This window comes from Oncorhynchus masou, unplaced genomic scaffold (assembly GCF_036934945.1).
Source record: "Oncorhynchus masou masou isolate Uvic2021 unplaced genomic scaffold, UVic_Omas_1.1 unplaced_scaffold_24___fragment_4___debris, whole genome shotgun sequence".
Lineage (NCBI taxonomy): Eukaryota > Metazoa > Chordata > Actinopteri > Salmoniformes > Salmonidae > Oncorhynchus > Oncorhynchus masou.
The window spans coordinates 363,971-383,877 of NW_027016551.1; the positions used below are offsets into that span (position 1 = coordinate 363,971).

The 19,907-nt window shown below is 41.2% G+C and overlaps 1 protein-coding gene across 3 annotated transcripts in view; it reads left to right on the forward strand.

Moving 5' to 3' along the window:
• afap1l2 (actin filament associated protein 1-like 2) overlaps positions 1 to 19,907 on the forward strand; it is a 140,888-nt gene that overhangs the window by 33,189 nt on the left and 87,792 nt on the right. For 2 of the 3 annotated variants that reach the window (XR_010455486.1, XM_064964699.1), the window contains exons 3-4: positions 11,931 to 12,014; positions 13,644 to 13,735. Coding sequence is in view for 2 of the 3 variants with exons in the window: in XM_064964699.1 (XP_064820771.1) it covers positions 11,931 to 12,014; positions 13,644 to 13,735 (176 nt within the window). In the remaining variant the exon portion in view is untranslated. Of the gene's footprint in view, positions 1 to 4,382; positions 4,461 to 11,930; positions 12,015 to 13,643; positions 13,736 to 19,907 lie in introns of those variants that run through there. The other variant, XM_064964700.1, reaches the window with a different exon arrangement.

The window sequence follows — 19,907 nt, forward strand, 5'->3', positions numbered from 1 at the left end:
TGCATTTATACGGAGACTTGATTACACACAGGTGGATTGTATTTATCATCATTAGTCATTTAGGTTAACATTGGATCATTCAGAGATCCTCACTGAACTTCTGGAGAGAGTTTGCTGCACTGAAAGTAAAGGGGCTGAATAATTTTGCACGCCCAATTTTTCAGTTTTTGATTTGTTAAAAAAGTTTGAAATATCCAATACATGTCGTTCCACTTCATGATTGTGTCCCACTTGTTGTTGATTCTTCACAAAAAAATACAGTTTTATATCTTTATGTTTGAAGCCTGAAATGTGGCAAAAGGTCACAAAGTTCAAGGGGGCCGAATACTTTCGCAAGGCACTGTATGTATATATATATATATATATATATATATTGCACATTTACTGTAACCCCTTTTTTGGGGATAGGCACAAAACTACCTTCATACTTTCATATTGCTTTTTATGATCCGGTTCCGGTTACCTTCATACGAGTCCCATGACACTTGTGGGGGGTCATAGAGCATAGAAAACCATCGTGTTCTTGATAATATCCCCTTTCCACAGAGGTTCCTATTAGTTTTTAGCCCAAACGGTTCGGAAGCTATCAAACAGAAGTTGCCACACTGACTGTACCGACTACAAACAAGTCTCTTGACACTTGTGGGGATTGTACAGCAAAACAGAGAACACCATCGTGAGTCTCCCCTTTCCATAGTTTGCAGGTCAAAACGTTCGGACGCTACAAAATGTAGCGCTACAGACGCTACATTTCAGGTACTTATCATGGTCAATGCAGCACATGCAACAATGTTGATAACAATGATGCTGTTTTCACATTGCTTCTTAATATAAATCCAGTAGGGTTCTATAATTATACTATTAGTTTGTGTTTCTTACATCTGCAAACAGCTAGTATGTCTATTCTTAGCAAGTGGAGCCTCTATGCTAATCACTAGTTAGCTGTCTGGCTGGCTAGCTAGCTAGCTAGCTAATATATGTACTGAGTCAGCACAAGCATAATTAGCTATACAGCTTGATAATACCAGTATTTGTGTAGACTGAAATCAGCATGTTGTTTGTGCAACAGAATCTTCTAAATCAAAGAGGAATTTGCGAAGCATGAATATGAACATTCAATTGAAGATTATAGGGTCCCCTAGGAAACACTTATCAACACTTTGGTTCCTACCCTGTCACAAGATCTCCTCCCTGGCATTTTATTTTATTGTCATGTTAAACAACACTGTATTCAAAGTGCCCACTATTATTTTCTAACTGTAGAATTAGATTAATCATTATATTTCCATGGTTCCAACAGTTCACCCAAATGTTTTGCTCTAAATTGCAAGTGAAATTGCAATTGCAACATTTGGTAAAAAATAAGGCCTCGGGGTCTTCCGAGTGGCACAGTGGTCTAAGGCACTGCATCGCAGTGCTAGCTGTGCCACTAGAGATCATGGTTTGAGTACAGGCTCTGTCGCAGCCAGCCGTGACCGGGAGAGCTATGGGGTGGTGCACAATTGGCCTAGTGCCCTCCGGGTTAGGGGAGGGTTTGTCTGGCCGGGATGTCCTTGTCCTATGCTTACTAGCGACTCCTGTGGCGGGCCTGGTGCATGCACTCTGACACTGTCTGTACCTGTAAGACTGTAACTACCAATTGGATACCACGAAAAAGGGGTAAAAAGGAAATATATATATATGTATAAGGCCTAGATTGTTTGCCCATATAGTTTAGCCCTGCATGGTAGATTCGAAATTAGTATAAAACAATCAGAATGGAGAAGACTCATTGAAATCACTTAGATTGTATGTATTTAGAGTAACACAGAATTCATTCAGTACATGTTTAACTTGTATTATTCAAAAACATTAAATACTGTCAAATACCATCATATTTTCAAAAAAATGTATACCGTGATATGATATTTTGGAAATATTTCCCAGCCCTATTTTAGCATCCCACTAATAGCAGGTTTCCACTAGTTTTCACTACTTCTACTCATGGTCATTAGCTGTCTGTCGGTCCCCCCCGTAGTTAGCTAGCTGATCTGGTGAGTTTTTTTAACTAGCCCGTTGCTTAACAGCGCTGCATGCGGTTCTGGCTAGAAACCTCTGGACTGAGCTGAGAGGAGGTAGGGGTGGGAGGGCCATCGTAAGGGTGGGAAGGCCAAGAGACTTGAGGTGGTGGAACGGAGATCTTGGGATGGGATGTAGGGTTTTAGCATAGCCTAAGGATTTACGGCACCTCAACAAGCGTCTGAAGGACAGTAAACCACAAGGATTGCCTATTCCTTGCAATGAGAGATCACAACATCCCTCACGCTAACCCACTAGAGGTCAGACGGGCTTCTGTACGCCTTCCCTCCCTTGGACCTGATTCCCACCACTCTTGACAGTGAAAGCAAACAATCTTGCCCTTATCCTGATAGCCCTGCCAGTGTTAAGGTCTACTTGGCAGCAATCTCAGCCTGCCATGTAGGATTAGGTGAGACGACGATTGGGGCTCACCCCTTTCGTTTGTTGTTTTATTTATAAAATGGACAGTTGCTTGCCTTGGCCAATGCCAAGCGCGTTAGCGACCTTCATGTGCTCTCGGTTCAACCTTCATGCACTCAGTTTGCCTCCAACTATTCCAAGGTTATGATACGTCCTAATTCCGCGTTCATTCCTTGTCATTTCCATGACTCATAATAGCCTAGTCGAGCCACTGATATCTCCGTCTCAGAAATTTGTGTGCAGGCTAGTTGGGCTTTCCCTCACACCTTTGTGAGGTTCTATTGCCTGGGTGTCACTGTGCCATCCCTGGTGCACACAGTCATTGGTGCTGGAGCTGAGTAGGATGAATCAGGTTCACTAGCAAGTACACCAACACAGACTTCTCAGGAAAAGGGCTAATGGCAATCGGGACGTTTTGCAAGTGTCCCGTAGTGAGATGTCAAATTGAGTCGACTGTTAGAGAACTATGAGTTACGGTATGCAATCCAGGTTCTGTGAAGGAGATTAGGGAAACATTTTACCAGATTGCCTCTCTTGCACGACTCGTAGAAGAGGTAGTTTGTTGAATGAGGAAACAAGAGCATTGTGGGTGCAATATATACATGCGGGGCTCACACCCACAAAGCGTCTGTTAGGCATGATTTGAATAAAGTTTCAGTAAATAGGACACAAAAGGGGCGTGTCCCATAGTGAGATGTTTCCCTCATGTCTTTCAGAGAACTGGGGTTTCATACTGTAACCCATAGTTTTTTTCTCCTCAGTAGTTTGTATCTCTCACAGAGTGGTGTGTTTCCATGTTCTGGTCTTGGGCTTCTCCTTACTTCCTCCCCTGGCTCCAAACTATCATTTTCCAAGGCTGCTTTTATCCTCCTGGGACTTTCACTTCCTTTGAGTAGCTGCTTATAAATAGCATTCATTTCCATCCTCCAAATCTGTTTTCACTGTACCAGGAAAACATAGTCTAATTCTGCTGCTGTTATATTTCTCTCCTGATATTTATATATACTAGAGTATGTATTACTGGAGTTACACCAAAATCATAGTCCTAGGTTTTTCTCTGTGATTCTCTTGGTACAGCCTCAGTCAGATCATTGTCAAATATATATTTGAGAATGGGATCATTTTGGAAAAATAAACAGTGTTTTTTTGAACTTGTTAGCCATTAATAATTATAGTTCTATGGCTCAACTCATTATCCCCTTTTTATATGATATCTTCTGGATAATGACCCAAACTTGTGCATTTGTATTATCTTTTATATGTTGTTTGTTATTTTGGCCAGATCATCATTGCAAATGAGAATTGTTACCCAACTCACTAACCAGGTTGAGTACGAATTACATTTGAGATATTTTAATCAATAACCAATATCCTGATATCAAAATCATCAAGCATAACAGTTCTAATAGTTAATAATAATGGCGCCAGAGGAGTGGCTGCCGTTTACGGTCCCCTAACCAATTGTGATATTGTGTGTGTTTTTTTGCGTGATTTGTAACTTGTTTTTTCAAAATGTCTCTGCCCCTGTCTCTTATTACTGAAAGGAGCTACTTGGTATCAGGGCAGCGACACCGTACTTGGAAGATTTTTTCTTTCACATGTCGAACATGAACAATTTACTTCAGACGCCCGACAAGGCCCTCATCCCCGTCATTCGCAGGAGAAAGAGATGGGGATATCGGGACGTAGGTCTGGGTGCCTTGTAAGGAACCGACAGCGAGTGGTTACCTGCCTTTACCATCGGTCCTATTAGCCAACTTACAATCATTGGATAATGAAATGGATGAACTACGAGCACACATATCCTACCAATGGGACATTAAAAACTGTAATATCTTGTGTTTCACAGAGTTGTGGCTGAACGACGACCTGAATAACATACAGCTGCCTCCGGGAAGAAATGGGTGGTGGTCTGTGTATATTTGGAAACAACAGCTGGTGCACGAAATCTAAAGAAGTCTCAAGTTTTTTTCTTGCCTGAGGTAGTGTATCTCATGATAAGCTGTAGACCACACTATTTACCAAGAGAGTTTTCATCTATATTCTTCATAGCTGTCTATTTACCACCACAAACTGATGCTGGCACTAGGACCGCCCTCAATGAGCTGTATACGGCCATAAGCAAACAGTAAAACGCTCATCCAGAGGCGGCGCGCCTAGTGGCCAAGGACTTTAATGCAAGGAACCTAAAATCCATATTTCCTCATTTCTACCAGCATGTTAAATGTGCAACCAGAGGGAATAAAATCTCTAGACCACCTTCACTCCACACACATAGATGAATACAAAGCACTCTCTCGCCTCCGTTTGGCAAATCTCACCATAATTCTATCCTCCTGATTCTTGCTTACAAGCAAAAATTAAAGCAGGGAGCACCAGTGACACAGTCAATAAAAAAGTGGTCAGATGAAGCAAATGCTAAGCTACAGGGCTGTTTTGCTAGCACAGACTGGAATATGTTCCGGGATTCTTCCGATAGCATTGAGGAGTACACCACATCAGTCACTGGCTTCATCAATAAGTGCATCGATGGCGTCGTCCCCACAGTGACTGTACGTACATACCCCAACCAGAAGCCATGAATTACAGGCAATATCCGCACTGAGCTAAAGGGTAGAGCTGTCAATGTCAAGCTGTCGATAACCCGGAAGCTTATAAGAAATCCCGCTATGCCCTCTGACAAACCATCAAACAGGCAGAGTCAACACAGGACTAAGATTGAATCGTACTACACCGGCTATGATGCTCATTGGATATGGAAGGGTTTTCAAACTATTACAGACTACAAAGGGAAGCACAGCCGCAAGCTGCCCAGTGACATGAGCCTACCAGATGAGCTAAATTACTTCTATGCTCGCTTCAAGTTAAGTGATATTGAAACATGCATGAGAGCATCAGCTGTTCTGGACAACTGTGTGATCACCAACTCGCCATAGTTTATGTGAGTAAGACCTTTTAAACAGGTCAACATTCACAAGGCCACATGGCCAGACGGATTACCAGGATGTGGACACTGAGCATGCGCTGAACAACTAGCAAGTGTCTTCATTGACATTTTCAACCTGTCCCTGACTGAGTCTGTAATACAAACATGTTTCAAGCAGACCACCATAGTCCCTGTGCCCAAGAACACAAAGGTAACCTGCTTAAATGGCTACCGGCCCATAGCACTTACGTCTGTAGCCATGAAGTGCTTTGAAATGGGGGTCATGGCTCACATCAAACACCATTATCCCAGAAACCTTAGCCCCAATCCATTTTGCATACCGCCCCAACAGATCCAATCTCTATTGCATTCCACACTGCAAAAGGAACACGTGATAATGCTATTCATTAACTGCAGCTCAGCGTTCAACACCATAGTGCCCTCAAAACTCATCAATAAGCTAAGGATCCTGGGACAGAAACACCTCCCACGCTGATCCTCAACATGGGGGGCCCCTCAGGGGTGTGGACTCAGTCCCCTCCTGTATTCCCTGGTCACTCATGACTGCATGGCCAGGCACGACTCCAACACCATCATTAAGTTTGACAATGACACAACAGTGGTAGGCCTGATCACCGACAACGATGAAACAGCCTATAGGGAGGAGGTCAGAGACGTGGCCGTGTAGTGCCAGGACAACAACCTCTCTCTCAACTTCATCAAGTCAAAGGAAATGATTGTGGACTACAGGAGAACAGAGCACGCCCCCATTCTCATCGACGGGGCTGAAGTGGAACAGGTTGAGGGCTTCAAGTTCATTGGTGTCCACATCACCAACAAACTAACATGGTCCAAACACACCAAGACAGTTGTGAAGAGGTCACGACAAAGCCTATTCCCCCTCAGGAGACTGAAAAGATTTGGAATGGGTCCTCAGATCCTCAAAAAGTTCTACAGCTGCACCATCAAGAGCATCCTGACGTGTTCCATCAATGCCTGATGTGGCAACTGCTTGGCCTCCGATCGCAAGGCACTACAGAGGGTAGTGCGTACGGCCCAGTACATTACTGGAGCCAATCTTCCTGCGATCCAATTACCTCGACTAACCTGTACATTGACTCTGTACCGGTACCCCCTGTATATAGCCTTGCTATTGTTATTTTACTGCTGCTCTTTAATTATTTGTTACTTATCTATTTTTTACTTCACATTTATGTTTATTAACTGCATTGTTGGTTAAGGACTTGTAAGTGAGCATTTCACTGTAAGGTCTACACCTGTTGTATTCGGCGCATGTGATAAGTACAATTTGATTTTCTAGAACATTCACAAAACAGGCTACACTCTTAGAATTAAGGTTGACTTGAGGATCCCTGGAGATCCTCAAGGAGCCCTGGACTTTCTCAAGGAACCATTGCTAGTCAATGACATCATATTTGCACCTTTGGTTAGTTGAGGGTTCTTGGAGGATCATTTAATGGTTCAATGTAGCAAAGGGTTCTTGGAGGAACATTTTCGGTGGCGCTTTAATAGCATTTTGGATTCATTTTGGATTTGCCTGTCAGACTCAGCAATGGAGTCAAGGACTGAAGTAGCTTGTCTAACTGTAATTAAATTGAATTTCTAAATGGATTTTCCTGGCTTATTATTAGCAGTTGATGTTTATTTATAATAAAGTGTATATATTGTACATGTCAGAAGACTGAAGGCGTGGCTAATTGGGGGCATGGCTTTCAAGAACTTAATTTAGGCCATCCGTGAGAGTAATTGTCTTTCCTGTTCATGTGTGCAGTTGTATAGTCATTAAAGGTTACAATCATTGATATATCTATGATTGACATATTTCCACCTCTATTTATCTGCCTGCTGACTTGAAATTCAACAGAAAAATATCTATTCACTACTCCTATAAACAAATGCTTTGCCAACCACGCTCCTCCCCTCCACAAAGTCGACCAATCAAAGACGGAAGCAATGGATAGAAGAGAGCTGTCCCACCAAGACCAAGCTACATACTACTTAAAGGTTAAAGGCTGACATAATGTGAACTTAAAGGGCAAAGTAGTATTCCATTACAATAGTCACCATTTTGTTACAATATATTGATAGTTATTATGATATTAAAATACTAATGTAATGCATTTACTATAATAATAACAATAATAACCATGTCAATGACAGTAATAATATATTACAATCAAGGTTCAAATTTGAACCTCTTTCCTCACAAAAGAAGTTCCTGTTTGAACCTTTACAAATGTGAACTTTTTCTAGAGGGGTCCCTCGAGGAACCTTTTTGATTCGAAAAGGTTCACCCACAGTGACATCATCATTTTGAATCCCAAAAGGTTCTTCGAGACTCCTTTTCTTCTCAGAGTATACACTGCAATAGCCAAAACCGACTATCCCCGTCTCAAAAAACCCTTATCGTATACTTTGTATGTGACTCTTTCTCCTCAGAGCCCCCGCAGACACTCGTGTTGTACAAAGCATTTGACAACTGATGTACAATGCATTTGACATTGATTGTGATTAGGGCTGTGGCGGTCACACAATTTTGTTAGCTGGTGATTGTCAAGCAAATAACTGTTGATCTCACTGTAATTTGAACTTTTATTAACATAAAAACATTTAGCATCTCCAGGCTTCCACACATAGCCTACAAGCTATTTTAAAAAGTTGAATAAATCTATGTAATATAGCCTACACCTTCACAATAAATCCATTATTTTAGACAGGTCTGAAGAAGCATGATTTGAAGAAAATGTAGTCTATTTCAGAAGAAAATAATAGTATACTCTTGAGTTGTCCTGATGTGGCAATGTCAAATGGCTGTGGGCTACACTAGCTGTGGGCTACACTAGTTCATTTAGCTGACAAGATTAGCTTATAATTCCATGGCATTATTTTATATTATTTTATTATTTTATAGTATGAAGAATACAATTGAACAAATAATATAAATATTTTCTCCAAACGATTTGAGGGAGCAAGCAGATGCGGCTATTCTGTGTTGAGTGGTTAACAAAGAAATTATTTCACTTACAGTGCCTTGCGAAAGTATTCGGCCCCCTTGAACTTTGCGACCTTTTGCCACATTTCAGGCTTCAAACATAAAGATATAAAACTGTATTTTTTTTGTGAAGAATCAACAACAAGTGGGACACAATCATGAAGTGGAACGACATTTATTGGATATTTCAAACCTTTTTTAACAAATCAAAAACTGAAAAATTGGGCGTGCAAAATTATTCAGCCCCCTTAAGTTAATACTTTGTAGCGCCACCTTTTGCTGCGATTACAGCTGTAAGTCCCTTGGGGTATGTCTATCAGTTTTGCACATCGAGTGACTGAAATTTTTTCCCATTCCTCCTTGCAAAACAGCTCGAGCTCAGTGAGGTTGGATGGAGAGCATTTGTGAACAGCAGTTTTCAGTTCTTTCCACAGATTCTCGATTGGATTCAGGTCTGGACTTTGACTTGGCCATTCTAACACCTGGATATGTTTATTTTTGAACCATTCCATTGTAGATTTTGCTTTATGTTTTGGATCATTGTCTTGTTGGAAGACAAATCTCCGTCCCATTCTCAGGTCTTTTGCAGACTCCATCAGGTTTTCTTCCAGAATGGTCCTGTATTTGGCTCCATCCATCTTCCCATCAATTTTAACCATCTTCCCTGTCCCTGCTGAAGAAAAGCAGGCCCAAACCATGATGCTGCCACCACCATGTTTGACAGTGGGGATGGTGTGGTCAGGGTGATGAGCTGTGTTGCTTTTACGTCAAACATAACGTTTTGCATTGTTGCCAAAAAGTTCAATTTTGGTTTCATCTGACCAGAGCACCTTCTTCCACATGTTTGGTGTGTCTCCCAGGTGGCTTGTGGCAAACTTTAAACGACACTTTTTATAGATATCTTTAAGAAATGGCTTTCTTCTTGCCACTCTTCCATAAAGGCCAGATTTGTGCAATATACGACTGATTGTTGTCCTATGGACAGAGTATCCCACCTCAGCTGTAGATCTCTGCAGTTCATCCAGAGTGATCATGGGCCTCTTGGCTGCATCTCTGATCAGTCTTCTCCTTGTATGAGCTGAAAGTTTAGAGGGACGGCCAGGTCTTGGTAGATTTGCAGTGGTCTGATACTCCTTCCATTTCAATATTATTGCTTGCACAGTGCTCCTTGGGATGTTTAAAGCTTGGGAAATCTTTTTGTATCCAAATCCGGCTTTAAACTTCTTCACAACAGTATCTCGGACCTGCCTGGTGTGTTCCTTGTTCTTCATGATGCTCTCTGCGCTTTTAGCGGACCTCTGAGACTATCACAGTGCAGGTGCATTTATACGGAGACTTGATTACACACAGGTGGATTGTATTTATCATCATTAGTCATTTAGGTCAACATTGGATCATTCAGAGATCCTCACTGAACTTCTGGAGAGAGTTTGCTGCACTGAAAGTAAAGGGGCTGAATAATTTTGCACGCCCAATTCTTCAGTTTTTGATTTGTTAAAAAAGTTTGAAATATCCAATAAATGTCGTTCCACTTCATGATTGTGTCCCACTTGTTGTTGATTCTTCACAAAAAAATACAGTTTTATATCTTTATGTTTGAAGCCTGAAATTTGGCAAAAGGTCGCAAAGTTCAAGGGGGGCGAATACTTTCGCAAGGCACTGTATCCCCCATAGTACAAAAGTTGACATGTTCTATTCTGTGCGAGAAATAAATATTCCAAACATAGTCTGGGACAGTTGTGGGATGCGATAGATCCCAAATGAATACAACCACTAGCATAAAAAAAGCAGATCAGAAAGTTTAGCTTAAAACGTTGATAAATTCTTAGGCTATTTCCTCACATTATAAGCGCAGCAATGCACACATGGTAGTAGGCTTTAGGCACAAATATTCCATTAGAGGAAAACACCATTATCAAAAGTTACCGCAAATGCAATTATGCATGTAATGCTTTCATTATAAAGGTGCATTTGATAGTGATCTTCCCCAAACTAGAAACTCACGCGCTGCTTATATATGCCAGTTAGGCTCTACATCCCTTGTAAAGTAGATTAATGTGTTTAATTTTAAGAAGTTATTTGGCCACTTTAGTTGCGATACAAACCTTATTAAAACATACAGACCTATGGTTTAGGCTACATGAGGTGTGCGACTATGATTCCAACAAAAAGGCATGGTTTCTTATGCTGGGCATCATTCACAAGTGTTAATATGTCATTCACAAGTGATAGTCTGATGGGTGACAATATTATCCTATGTTTGATTTAATCTTGTCTTTCCATTTACTAAAAAATATATGTGTGAAATTTGTTTTGATTTAGAATTTACCATTATCATGCACCTGTATTGTAACAGGGGCAGTGGGAAAAATCCATGCCATCTATGCATTTAAATAGCGAATGGAGGATGCTTTTTCCCAGAGTTTATTTTCATGCCAGCCAGGTAGGCTGTTCTCCTGTTGTAAATATGAGCAATGCGCTTAATATTAGGAAAGTTGAGAAATAAATATAGTAGGCCTAGCCTATAGAAAGCTGATGGCATCCTCCTCTTTTTAATAGATGCCATCACTCTGTTTTCTCCCACAATTGCATAGCCTATAGAAATGTTGCGCATCAGGAGCTCATTGGGCTCTCGTATGGTGTTTGATTAGTTTTCTGTATACATTTGCATTGATGTCAGAGTGATTTAGAAGGACAATATAGTGCTGAGTACCAAGCAGTTAGCAAGTTTGGTAGGCTACTAATGACCAGCAGCAGCATCAGAGCTCGGAGACGTCTAATTACTGTGGTACTAAACGGTCATGTTGAATTTGACTGCCTTCATGACTCGTGACCGCTGGTGTGGTGGCTGATACAGAAATACTTCCACAACTGTCTCCCCACAAAACTTTTGTAGTTATTTGTTTGGGCAGAACAACTATCTTGTTGTATCACTACATGTTTGCCAAATCTGTTGTACTTCAATTGTACAACTTGAGTGTGTACAGGGCCATAGTGTAGTCTTTACATGATGTGTAACCCTTGATCCAAACAGATATAGTAGGATCAGAAAGTGTAAGTCAGGCCTGTGATCTTTACAACCTTCAAAAAGAGGGGAAGTTTCTGACTCATGTCTGATAAATGCACCATGAACGTGCATGGGAATAATAACCTTTAAAAACATTTTTTTTTATCTCTGTTTATCCATAGGTTTTGATCTCACTAGAATGTATATTTGTTCAGGGTGAATTTTGGAATGTTGTCATATAGTAGAAATGTTGATAGACTATCAGTGTATTAATCTCAATAGTAATTTATTAATCTCAGTAATTGATTAAAACTTTGTTGTGAATCTTATTTTATTTTGAGTTTCACTGCTGACTTCCCTGGGCTGCCACAATGTACAGTATCATAGCATGATTCTGTTCATTCAAAAATTTATTCTGAAGTAGGTTGTATCAGCAGCATTCATAATGAAGTATATTTCTCATGTTGATTTGATGTTACTGTTTTCTCTCAACTGCTATGTTTCAGGTGGTGGTGGTGGTGGTGATGAGGAGTACATCTACATGAACAAAGTCATTGTGACTGGGCAGGGTCAGGACAAAGCTGACAGAGGTGAGAGTTCAAAGGTTGTTTCCTACAAGGTGGAACCTGCTTGATGGTGTAGCACTCTGTACTTGTTTGGTTCATACATCGTAAATTAGTATTTATGAGGCTTTACATACTTTCATAATCCAATATTTGAGGTGCACTTAATTTAGCTTGAATTTTGCACTTTTGGTATTTGACCTACGTATTTGAACCCAGGTCTGGCTTTAACTCAAGTCACAGTCCCTCACAAATAAGAGTAACATAGAATAAAATTGCTTAATGTCAATCAATAAACCAAGTTTCGCTGTGAAAACCCAGAATTATGCACGTAAAACACAGTCACGGTTGTTTTGTTGGGACTGTGCTCTTCTTAAACCACTGGAAAATTGTATTGCTGCTCCTATCAGGTTCACCATTCAATCACAGGTTTTATGTGCTTGATAGGCTACATCACACTTTCCACAGGTGAGACTAAACAAAGTTTCCAACAGTAGCTGTCAGTGGTGTTTAGGAGTGTGAAAACATCATTTCCACACCATTCCCCCTCCCCCACACACACTCGTTTCCTGTGTATTTCTCAGTAGTTCTTTCTTTGTCCCCCCTCTCAAACCCACCACCTGAGGCGAGCCATTTCGTTTGGACTGTGATAAAAAATGAGCAGACTAAACACTAGACTTAACACACATCTACCACACCGAAGGCCAGTAAAGCCACAGGCTTTTTTTATAGCCACCCCAAGTACAAGGGTGTTCTCAGATCAAAAAGATGTCAAACATCTAGACCATTTTCTTTATTTGAATGGAGGGGTTGGGAAGGGTGTTTATTATAACATAGACTAAAGACTGCATATGTATGGAAACATTGAGATCCTTTTTTTTGAAGGACACAAAAGGGAATACCTGTCATGTTGGGTGTCTTGTCTAACTTGCATCTCATGTACCCACATGGCGAGACAGAAAGCCTTTCTTTCAACCAACTGTTTTGAAACTCAATATGAGGGTTTGAATGTGTTTATGTCAACAGCATAGTGATTTAGTGATAACAGCCAGATGTATTGAATTTGTGAGCTCTGCAGAGTTGTTTAAATGTAATTTCTGTAACTTTCAGTGACTCTGTGAATTTACGACGAGAGGTGTCCAGTATAAAGCACTCTGCTTGGGTTCCTATGACAACCCAGATGTCTACATGCTGAGAGGTGGAATGTCTGTCGAGAGGGGAAGACTGCTGTTTTGGCATGTGCATACAGTAGCTTAGAGACAAGGACTCACTGTCATAATGAACAGAGAAATAGGCAAATAACTATTAGGCAAACGTGAGGCAAAATGTTAACATTGTTATTTTGGCTAGAAGGCTAATGTAACCAGCATGCATCACCCAGGTGTATGCGACACATTGGTGTTTTAAGAAGGAAGGTTATATAGTTCAATATAAATTACAAAGGGGAAGACAATCCCATATATAAAGTAAAGTCCTTTAAGACCTAGTGAAAAAGATTAAGGCCTTACAAAAGGCATGCTGTTTTTATCCTGATTTTAATATTATGTTTCTCTTAGTCATTTCACAAATGCAAAGAAGAATACTGCCTATCTTCCTTTTGATGGCCATTGTTGATTTTCATCTAATGTCCTTCTTCTTTTGTGTCAAAATGACCAGACAACACACCAGATGCCCTGGCCAATGGGAGAGCAGGAAAACATGTCCCTGCCCCACAGAAGAGTCTTCCAGACTTGCCACCACCTAGAGCAGTGAGTGATGTTCATTTATCTTACTAACCTTTCCAAATTACACCTAACATCCATGCTAGGACATCCATGAGTATTGAGAAATCGTTCTTTGCATATTGAACCATGCAGACTTTAATGGGGTGTGCCGCAAGACTCTTATCTTTTGATGATACATTTCAGTTATATATATATATATATATTTTTTTTTTACATAGAATATAATACAACTTTTAAAAGTAATAATATACACACCATGTGTTTTACCTTGTGTAGGACTACGATTAACATCAAATACTAACGTAACTCACTTGCTAGCATAACTGTTAAGCATCTTTGGCCTCATCCATTTCTAGCCTGGTTTTTCTCACATTCATTTGGTCGTTGTAGCACAGCCATGTTTTTTCCCGTAACTATAAATCCCAGGCCGGCGGTACCATTATTAATCAAGGCTTTAATATGTGTTGTAATCACCCACAGAAACAGGTATTTTATCCTTATACAATTGGAAAATTTGTGTGGAAATGAGTGTGTGAGACTTGAGAGGACTGATGTGTTTAATGTTGACTGGGGAGGCTAGGGGTCTCCTGAATTAGCGCTGTGTGAGATTGGAAGGGTCACAGACAGACAGTAGGGTGGGATTATAGCTTTCCTTCTGAGTCTTTGAACTCCACACACACACACACACACACACACACACACACACACACACACACACACACACACACACACACACACACACACACACACACACACACACACACACACACACACACACACACACACACACACACACACACACACACACACACACAGAGAGAGAGAGAGACACACCCAGCACAGTTTTCTTATTAGCAACATCTGCTTGCTGTGGTTTGAGAGCTGTTTTAGTGGCTGGATAGGAGCTCAGTAATGTTTTTCCCCTTGTTCTCCATGAAACAACAAATATCCTCACACAGCTCAAAAAAAATCTCTTCAGCACTTTACCCCAACTTGGCCAACGCACCGCTGTGTGGAAGGGCACATCTTGATGTTTTGAATGAACCTCGCCAAGAAATGACTGAAACTGAATGGTGGTTCAAGCCCTTAGCCTTGATGAAGTTTACTGTTTTTGTTACAGTTCCCCGTCCTTAGTACTTTACCACAAAGTGCCTCCTGATGTATAATACAGTAGTAATATGTTGTCAGCTCGTCGGGGCAATTCTCCTCCTGCATCTTCTCTCACATCCTCCCAACCAATCCGCTCCTCCCACCGCACATATAAGGTTCCGCATCTGTTGTCAGTCCAGTAAGTTTATCCCATTGTAACTTGGTCATTTACACATTTCTCAACTTATTGAAAAATTATTTCCTATGGTCGTGCCATGCATTGATTTAACACCCAAAAGCTCTTCACTAACGAATCCCTCCCAGGCATGAAAATTGACATTCTGAGCAGTGTCTGTAGCAACCATGCTCTCGTCAACAGCAATGTTGTAAGCTACATAGTATTTAGCTTTTTCAGCGAGCTGCTCTTGTAGATTGTTGGCTAGCTCATCCACGCAATCTGCCACTGTATTTCTCCTAAGGCTGACATTTGCAGATGCTTGCGTTTTTTTCTGTGCCCACTACTTTGCTAACTTTATCCATGCACTGCTTCATATAATCACCTTTGGTATGGTCAGCCTGATTTAGCTATTTCATTCTAGGTAGAATCTGGCCTATACTGCTGCATCACTCTGTGATTTGAAAACAGTCTGCTGTTGTACAAGGCCCTTATTTAACTCTGCCACTTTCTGTAGCCTCTGATGTCTATTCAAGTCAGTGTTTTGTCCCATAATTGCACCTTATGTTAAATTCTTTCATTACTGCCACAGTCTTTTGGCAAACGATGGTCCACAAACAAGTACTCGATCTCCCAACTGTCGTGAAATTCCCTGCCTACGCTGTCAACTTACCTTCTTTTTGCAATCTTCTGGCTTGCTGGCTGGCTTGCTGGCTGGCTGGCTGGCTGGCTGGCTGGCTAGCTAGTTATTTTTGATGATGGGGGACATAAAACAGTTGGGCTGCTGCTGAACTGTAAGTGAAAATATGATACAACCACTGGCTGTCTCATGGGTGTGTGTACACTCTTAGAAAGGATTACTTGCAGAGGGATAGGGTTCTACCATTTTTTTTCTACCGTTTTCATCTGAAGAAACCTTTTTGGAAGAAATGGTTATTTGAAGATTCTTTGGAAGGCAAGAGTGGTTCTACATAGAACCCTTCTGAATAAGAGTGTTTAATTGCCATGTTTAATTGTTTAATTGCTATATTGTAATTATTTTGCCACTATGGCCTATTTATTGCCTTACCTCCCTTATCCTACCTCATTTGCACACACTGTATATAGACCTTTTCTATTTTATTATAGACTATATGTTTGTTTATTCCATGTGTAACTCCTGTGTTGTTGTTTGTGTTTCACTGCTTTGCTTTATCTTGGCCAGGTCACAGTTGTAAATGAGAACTTGTTCTCAACTAGCCTACCTGGTTAAATAAAGGTGAAATAAAAAAGAATACGCTTTTTTTGTAATTATTTCAATTTATTTTAAAGAGTCTGACAATCTGTGTTTACCTCAGCATTTAAACTTTAACATGAGGTGTTTGTGGAATCTGATATGTCTAAAAAGATAGGTGTGTGGGAATATTTGTGCATGTATCTGGTTTTCCCTTAATTCCATTTAACATATACAGTACTGACATAGTTAATATCTTTGTCATGATTTCTGTCTTTCGAATGTTGTGATTTTATTCAGAAGAGAGAATGCGTGAACCAGCAGTGTACCGTACAGGGCTGGGTGAACCAGCAGTGTATGGTACACTGCAAATTGGCCACTTTTACCTAGGGTTTATATTGACAAAACAAAGGAGCTAATCGTGGACTTCCAGAAACAGCAGATGGAGCACACCCCTATCCACATCAACGGGACCGCAGTGGAGCAGGTGGAAAGCTTCAAGTTCCTCGCAGTACACATCACGGACGATCTGAAATGGTCTACCCACACAGACAGTGTGGTGAAGAAGGTGCAACAGTGTTTCTTCAACCTTAGGAGGCTGAAGATTTGTGGCTTGGCACCTAAAACCCTCACCCACTTTTACAGATGCACAGTTGAGAGGACCCTGTCGATCACTGCCTGGTACGGTAACCTGCAACCGCAGGGCTCTCCAGAGGGTGGTGCAGTCTGCCCGAAGCATTACTGGGGGCAATCTACCTGACCTACAGGACACCTACAGTACCTGATGTCACAGGAAGGCCAAAAATATCATCAAGGACAACAACCACCCGAGCCACTGCCTGTTCACCCCGCTGTCATCCGAAAGGCAAGGTCAGTACAGGTGAATCAAAGCTGGGACCGAGAGACTGAAAAACAGCTTCCAAAAAAGTGTTTAACAAATCTAAATATATTTGAGATTCTTCAAAGTAGCCACCCTTTCCATGATGACAGCTTTGCACACTCATGGCATTCTCTCAACCAGCTTCACCTGGAATGTTTTTCTAACAGTCTTTAAAACCTTTAAAACAAGGATTGGGCCCTTGTTTTCAATTTTCACCTAAAATGTCATACCCAAATCTAATTGCCTGTAGCTCAGGCCTTGAAGCAAGGATATGAATATTCCTGGTACCATTTGAAAGAAAACACTTTGCAGTTTGTGGAAATGTGAAAGGAATGTAGCAGAATATTGCACATTAGATCTGGTAAAAGATAATACAAAGAAATAACTTTTTGATTATTCTTTTGTACCATCTTTGAAATGCAAGAGAAAGGTCATAATGTATTATTCCAGCTCAGGTGCAATTTAGATTTTGGCCACTAGATGTTCACAACTGTGCACTCTCCTCGATATCTTAACCACCATCGATAAGAAACATTACTTTGCAGCCGTATTCATTGATCTGGCCAAGGCTTTCGACTCTGTCAATCACCACATCCTCATCGGTAGACTCGACAGCCTTGGTTTCACAAATGATTTCCTCGCCTGGTTCACCAACTACTTCTCTGATAGACTTCAGTGTGTCAAATCGGAGGGTCTGCTGTCCGGACCTCTGGCAGTCTCGGAGGGTGTGACAGAGTTCAATTCTTGGACCGACTCTCTTCTCTGTATACATCAATGATGTCGCTCTTGCTGCTGGTGAGTCTCTGATCCACCTCTACGCAGACGACACCATTCTGTATACTTCTGGCCCTTCTTTGGACACTGTGTTAACAACCCTCCAGGCAAGCTTCAATACCATACAACTCTCCTTCCGTGGCCTCCAATTGCTCTTAAATACAAGTAAAACTAAATCTATGCTCTTCAACCAATCGCTGCCTGCACCTGCCCGCCTGTCCAACATCACTACTCTGGACGGCTCTGACTTAGAATAAGTGGACAAATACAAATCCCTAGGTGTCTGGTTAGACTGTAAACTCTCCTTCCAGACCCACATCAAACATCTCCAATCCAAAGTTAAATCTAGAATTGGCTTCCTATTTCGCAACAAAGCATCCTTCACTCATGCTGCCAAACATGCCCTTGTAAAACTGACCATCCTACCAATCCTCGACTGAGGCGATGTCATTTAGAAAATAGCCTCCAAATACCCTACTCAACAAATTGGATGCAGTCTACCACAGTGCCATCCGTTTTGTCACCAAAGCCCCATATACTACCCACCATTGGGACCTGTAGGCTCTCATTGGCTGCCCCTCGCTTCATACTCGTCTCCAAACCCACTGGGTCCATGTCATCTACAAGACCCTGCTAGGTAAAGTCCCCCCCTTGTCTCAGCTCGCTGGTCACCATAGCATCACCCACCTGTAGCACGCGCTCCAGCAGGTATATCTCTCTGGTCACCCCCAAAACCAATTCCTCCTTTGGCTGCCTCTCCTTCCAGTTCTCTGCTGCCAATGACTGGAACGAACTACAAAAATCTCTGAAACTGGAAACACTTATCTCCCTCACTAGCTTTAAGCACCAGCTCACAGATCAGCTCACAGATTACTGCACCTGTACATAGCCCACCTATAATTTAGCCCAAACAACTACCTCTTTCCCTACTGTATTTATTTATTTTGCTTCTTTGCACCCCATTATTTTTATTTCTACTTTGCACATTCTTCCACTGCAAATCTACCATTCCAGTGTTTTACTTGCTTTATTGTATTTGCTTTGCCACCATGGCCTTTTTTTGCCTTTACCTCCCTTATCTCACCTCATTTGCTCACATCGTATATAGACTTGTTTCTACTGTATTATTGACTGTATGTTTGTTTTACTCGATGTGTAACTCTGTGTCGTTGTATGTGTCGAACTGCTTTGCATTATCTAGGCCAGGTAGCAATTGTTATTGAGAACTTGTTCTCAACTTGACTACCTGGTTAAATAAAGGTGAAATAATTTTTAAAAATAAAAATAACATGGTATTATTTCATTGTAATAGCTACTGTAAATTGAACAGTGCAGTTAGATTAACAAGAATTTAATATTTCTGACAATATCAGATATGTCTATGTCCTGGGAAATCTTCTTGTTACTTACAACCTCATGCTAATTGCATTAGAATACTTCAGCTCAACCGTCCCGCAGGGGACCCACCAATCCTGAAGATTTTTTTAAGGAGTTCCCACATATGCTGAGCACTTGTTGGCTGCTTTCTTTCACTCTGCGGTCCAAGTCATCCCAAACCATCTCAATTGGGTTGAAGTTGGGTGATTGTGGAGGCCAGGTCATCTGATGCAGCACTCAATCACTCACCTTCTTGGTCAAATAGCCCTTACACAGCCTGGAGGTGTGTTGGGTCATTGTCCGGTTGAAAAACAAATGACAGTCCCACTAAGAGCAATACAAATGGGATTTAGTATCGCTGTAGAATGCTGTGTAGGCTATGCTGGTTAAGTGTGCCTTGAATTCTAAATAAATCACTGACAATGTCACCAGCAAAGCACCCCATGCTTCACTGTGGGAACCACACATGCAGAGATCATCCTCTCACCTTCTCGGTGTCTCACAAAGACAAATCACAAATTTGGACTAATCAGACTAAAGGACAGATCTGCACCTGGTAATGTCCATTGATCGTGTTTCTTGGCCCAAGCAAGTCTCTTCTTATTATTGCTGTCCTTAACTAGTGGCTTCTTTGCAGCAATTTGACCATGAAGGCCTTATTCACGCAGTCTCATCTGAACAGTTGATG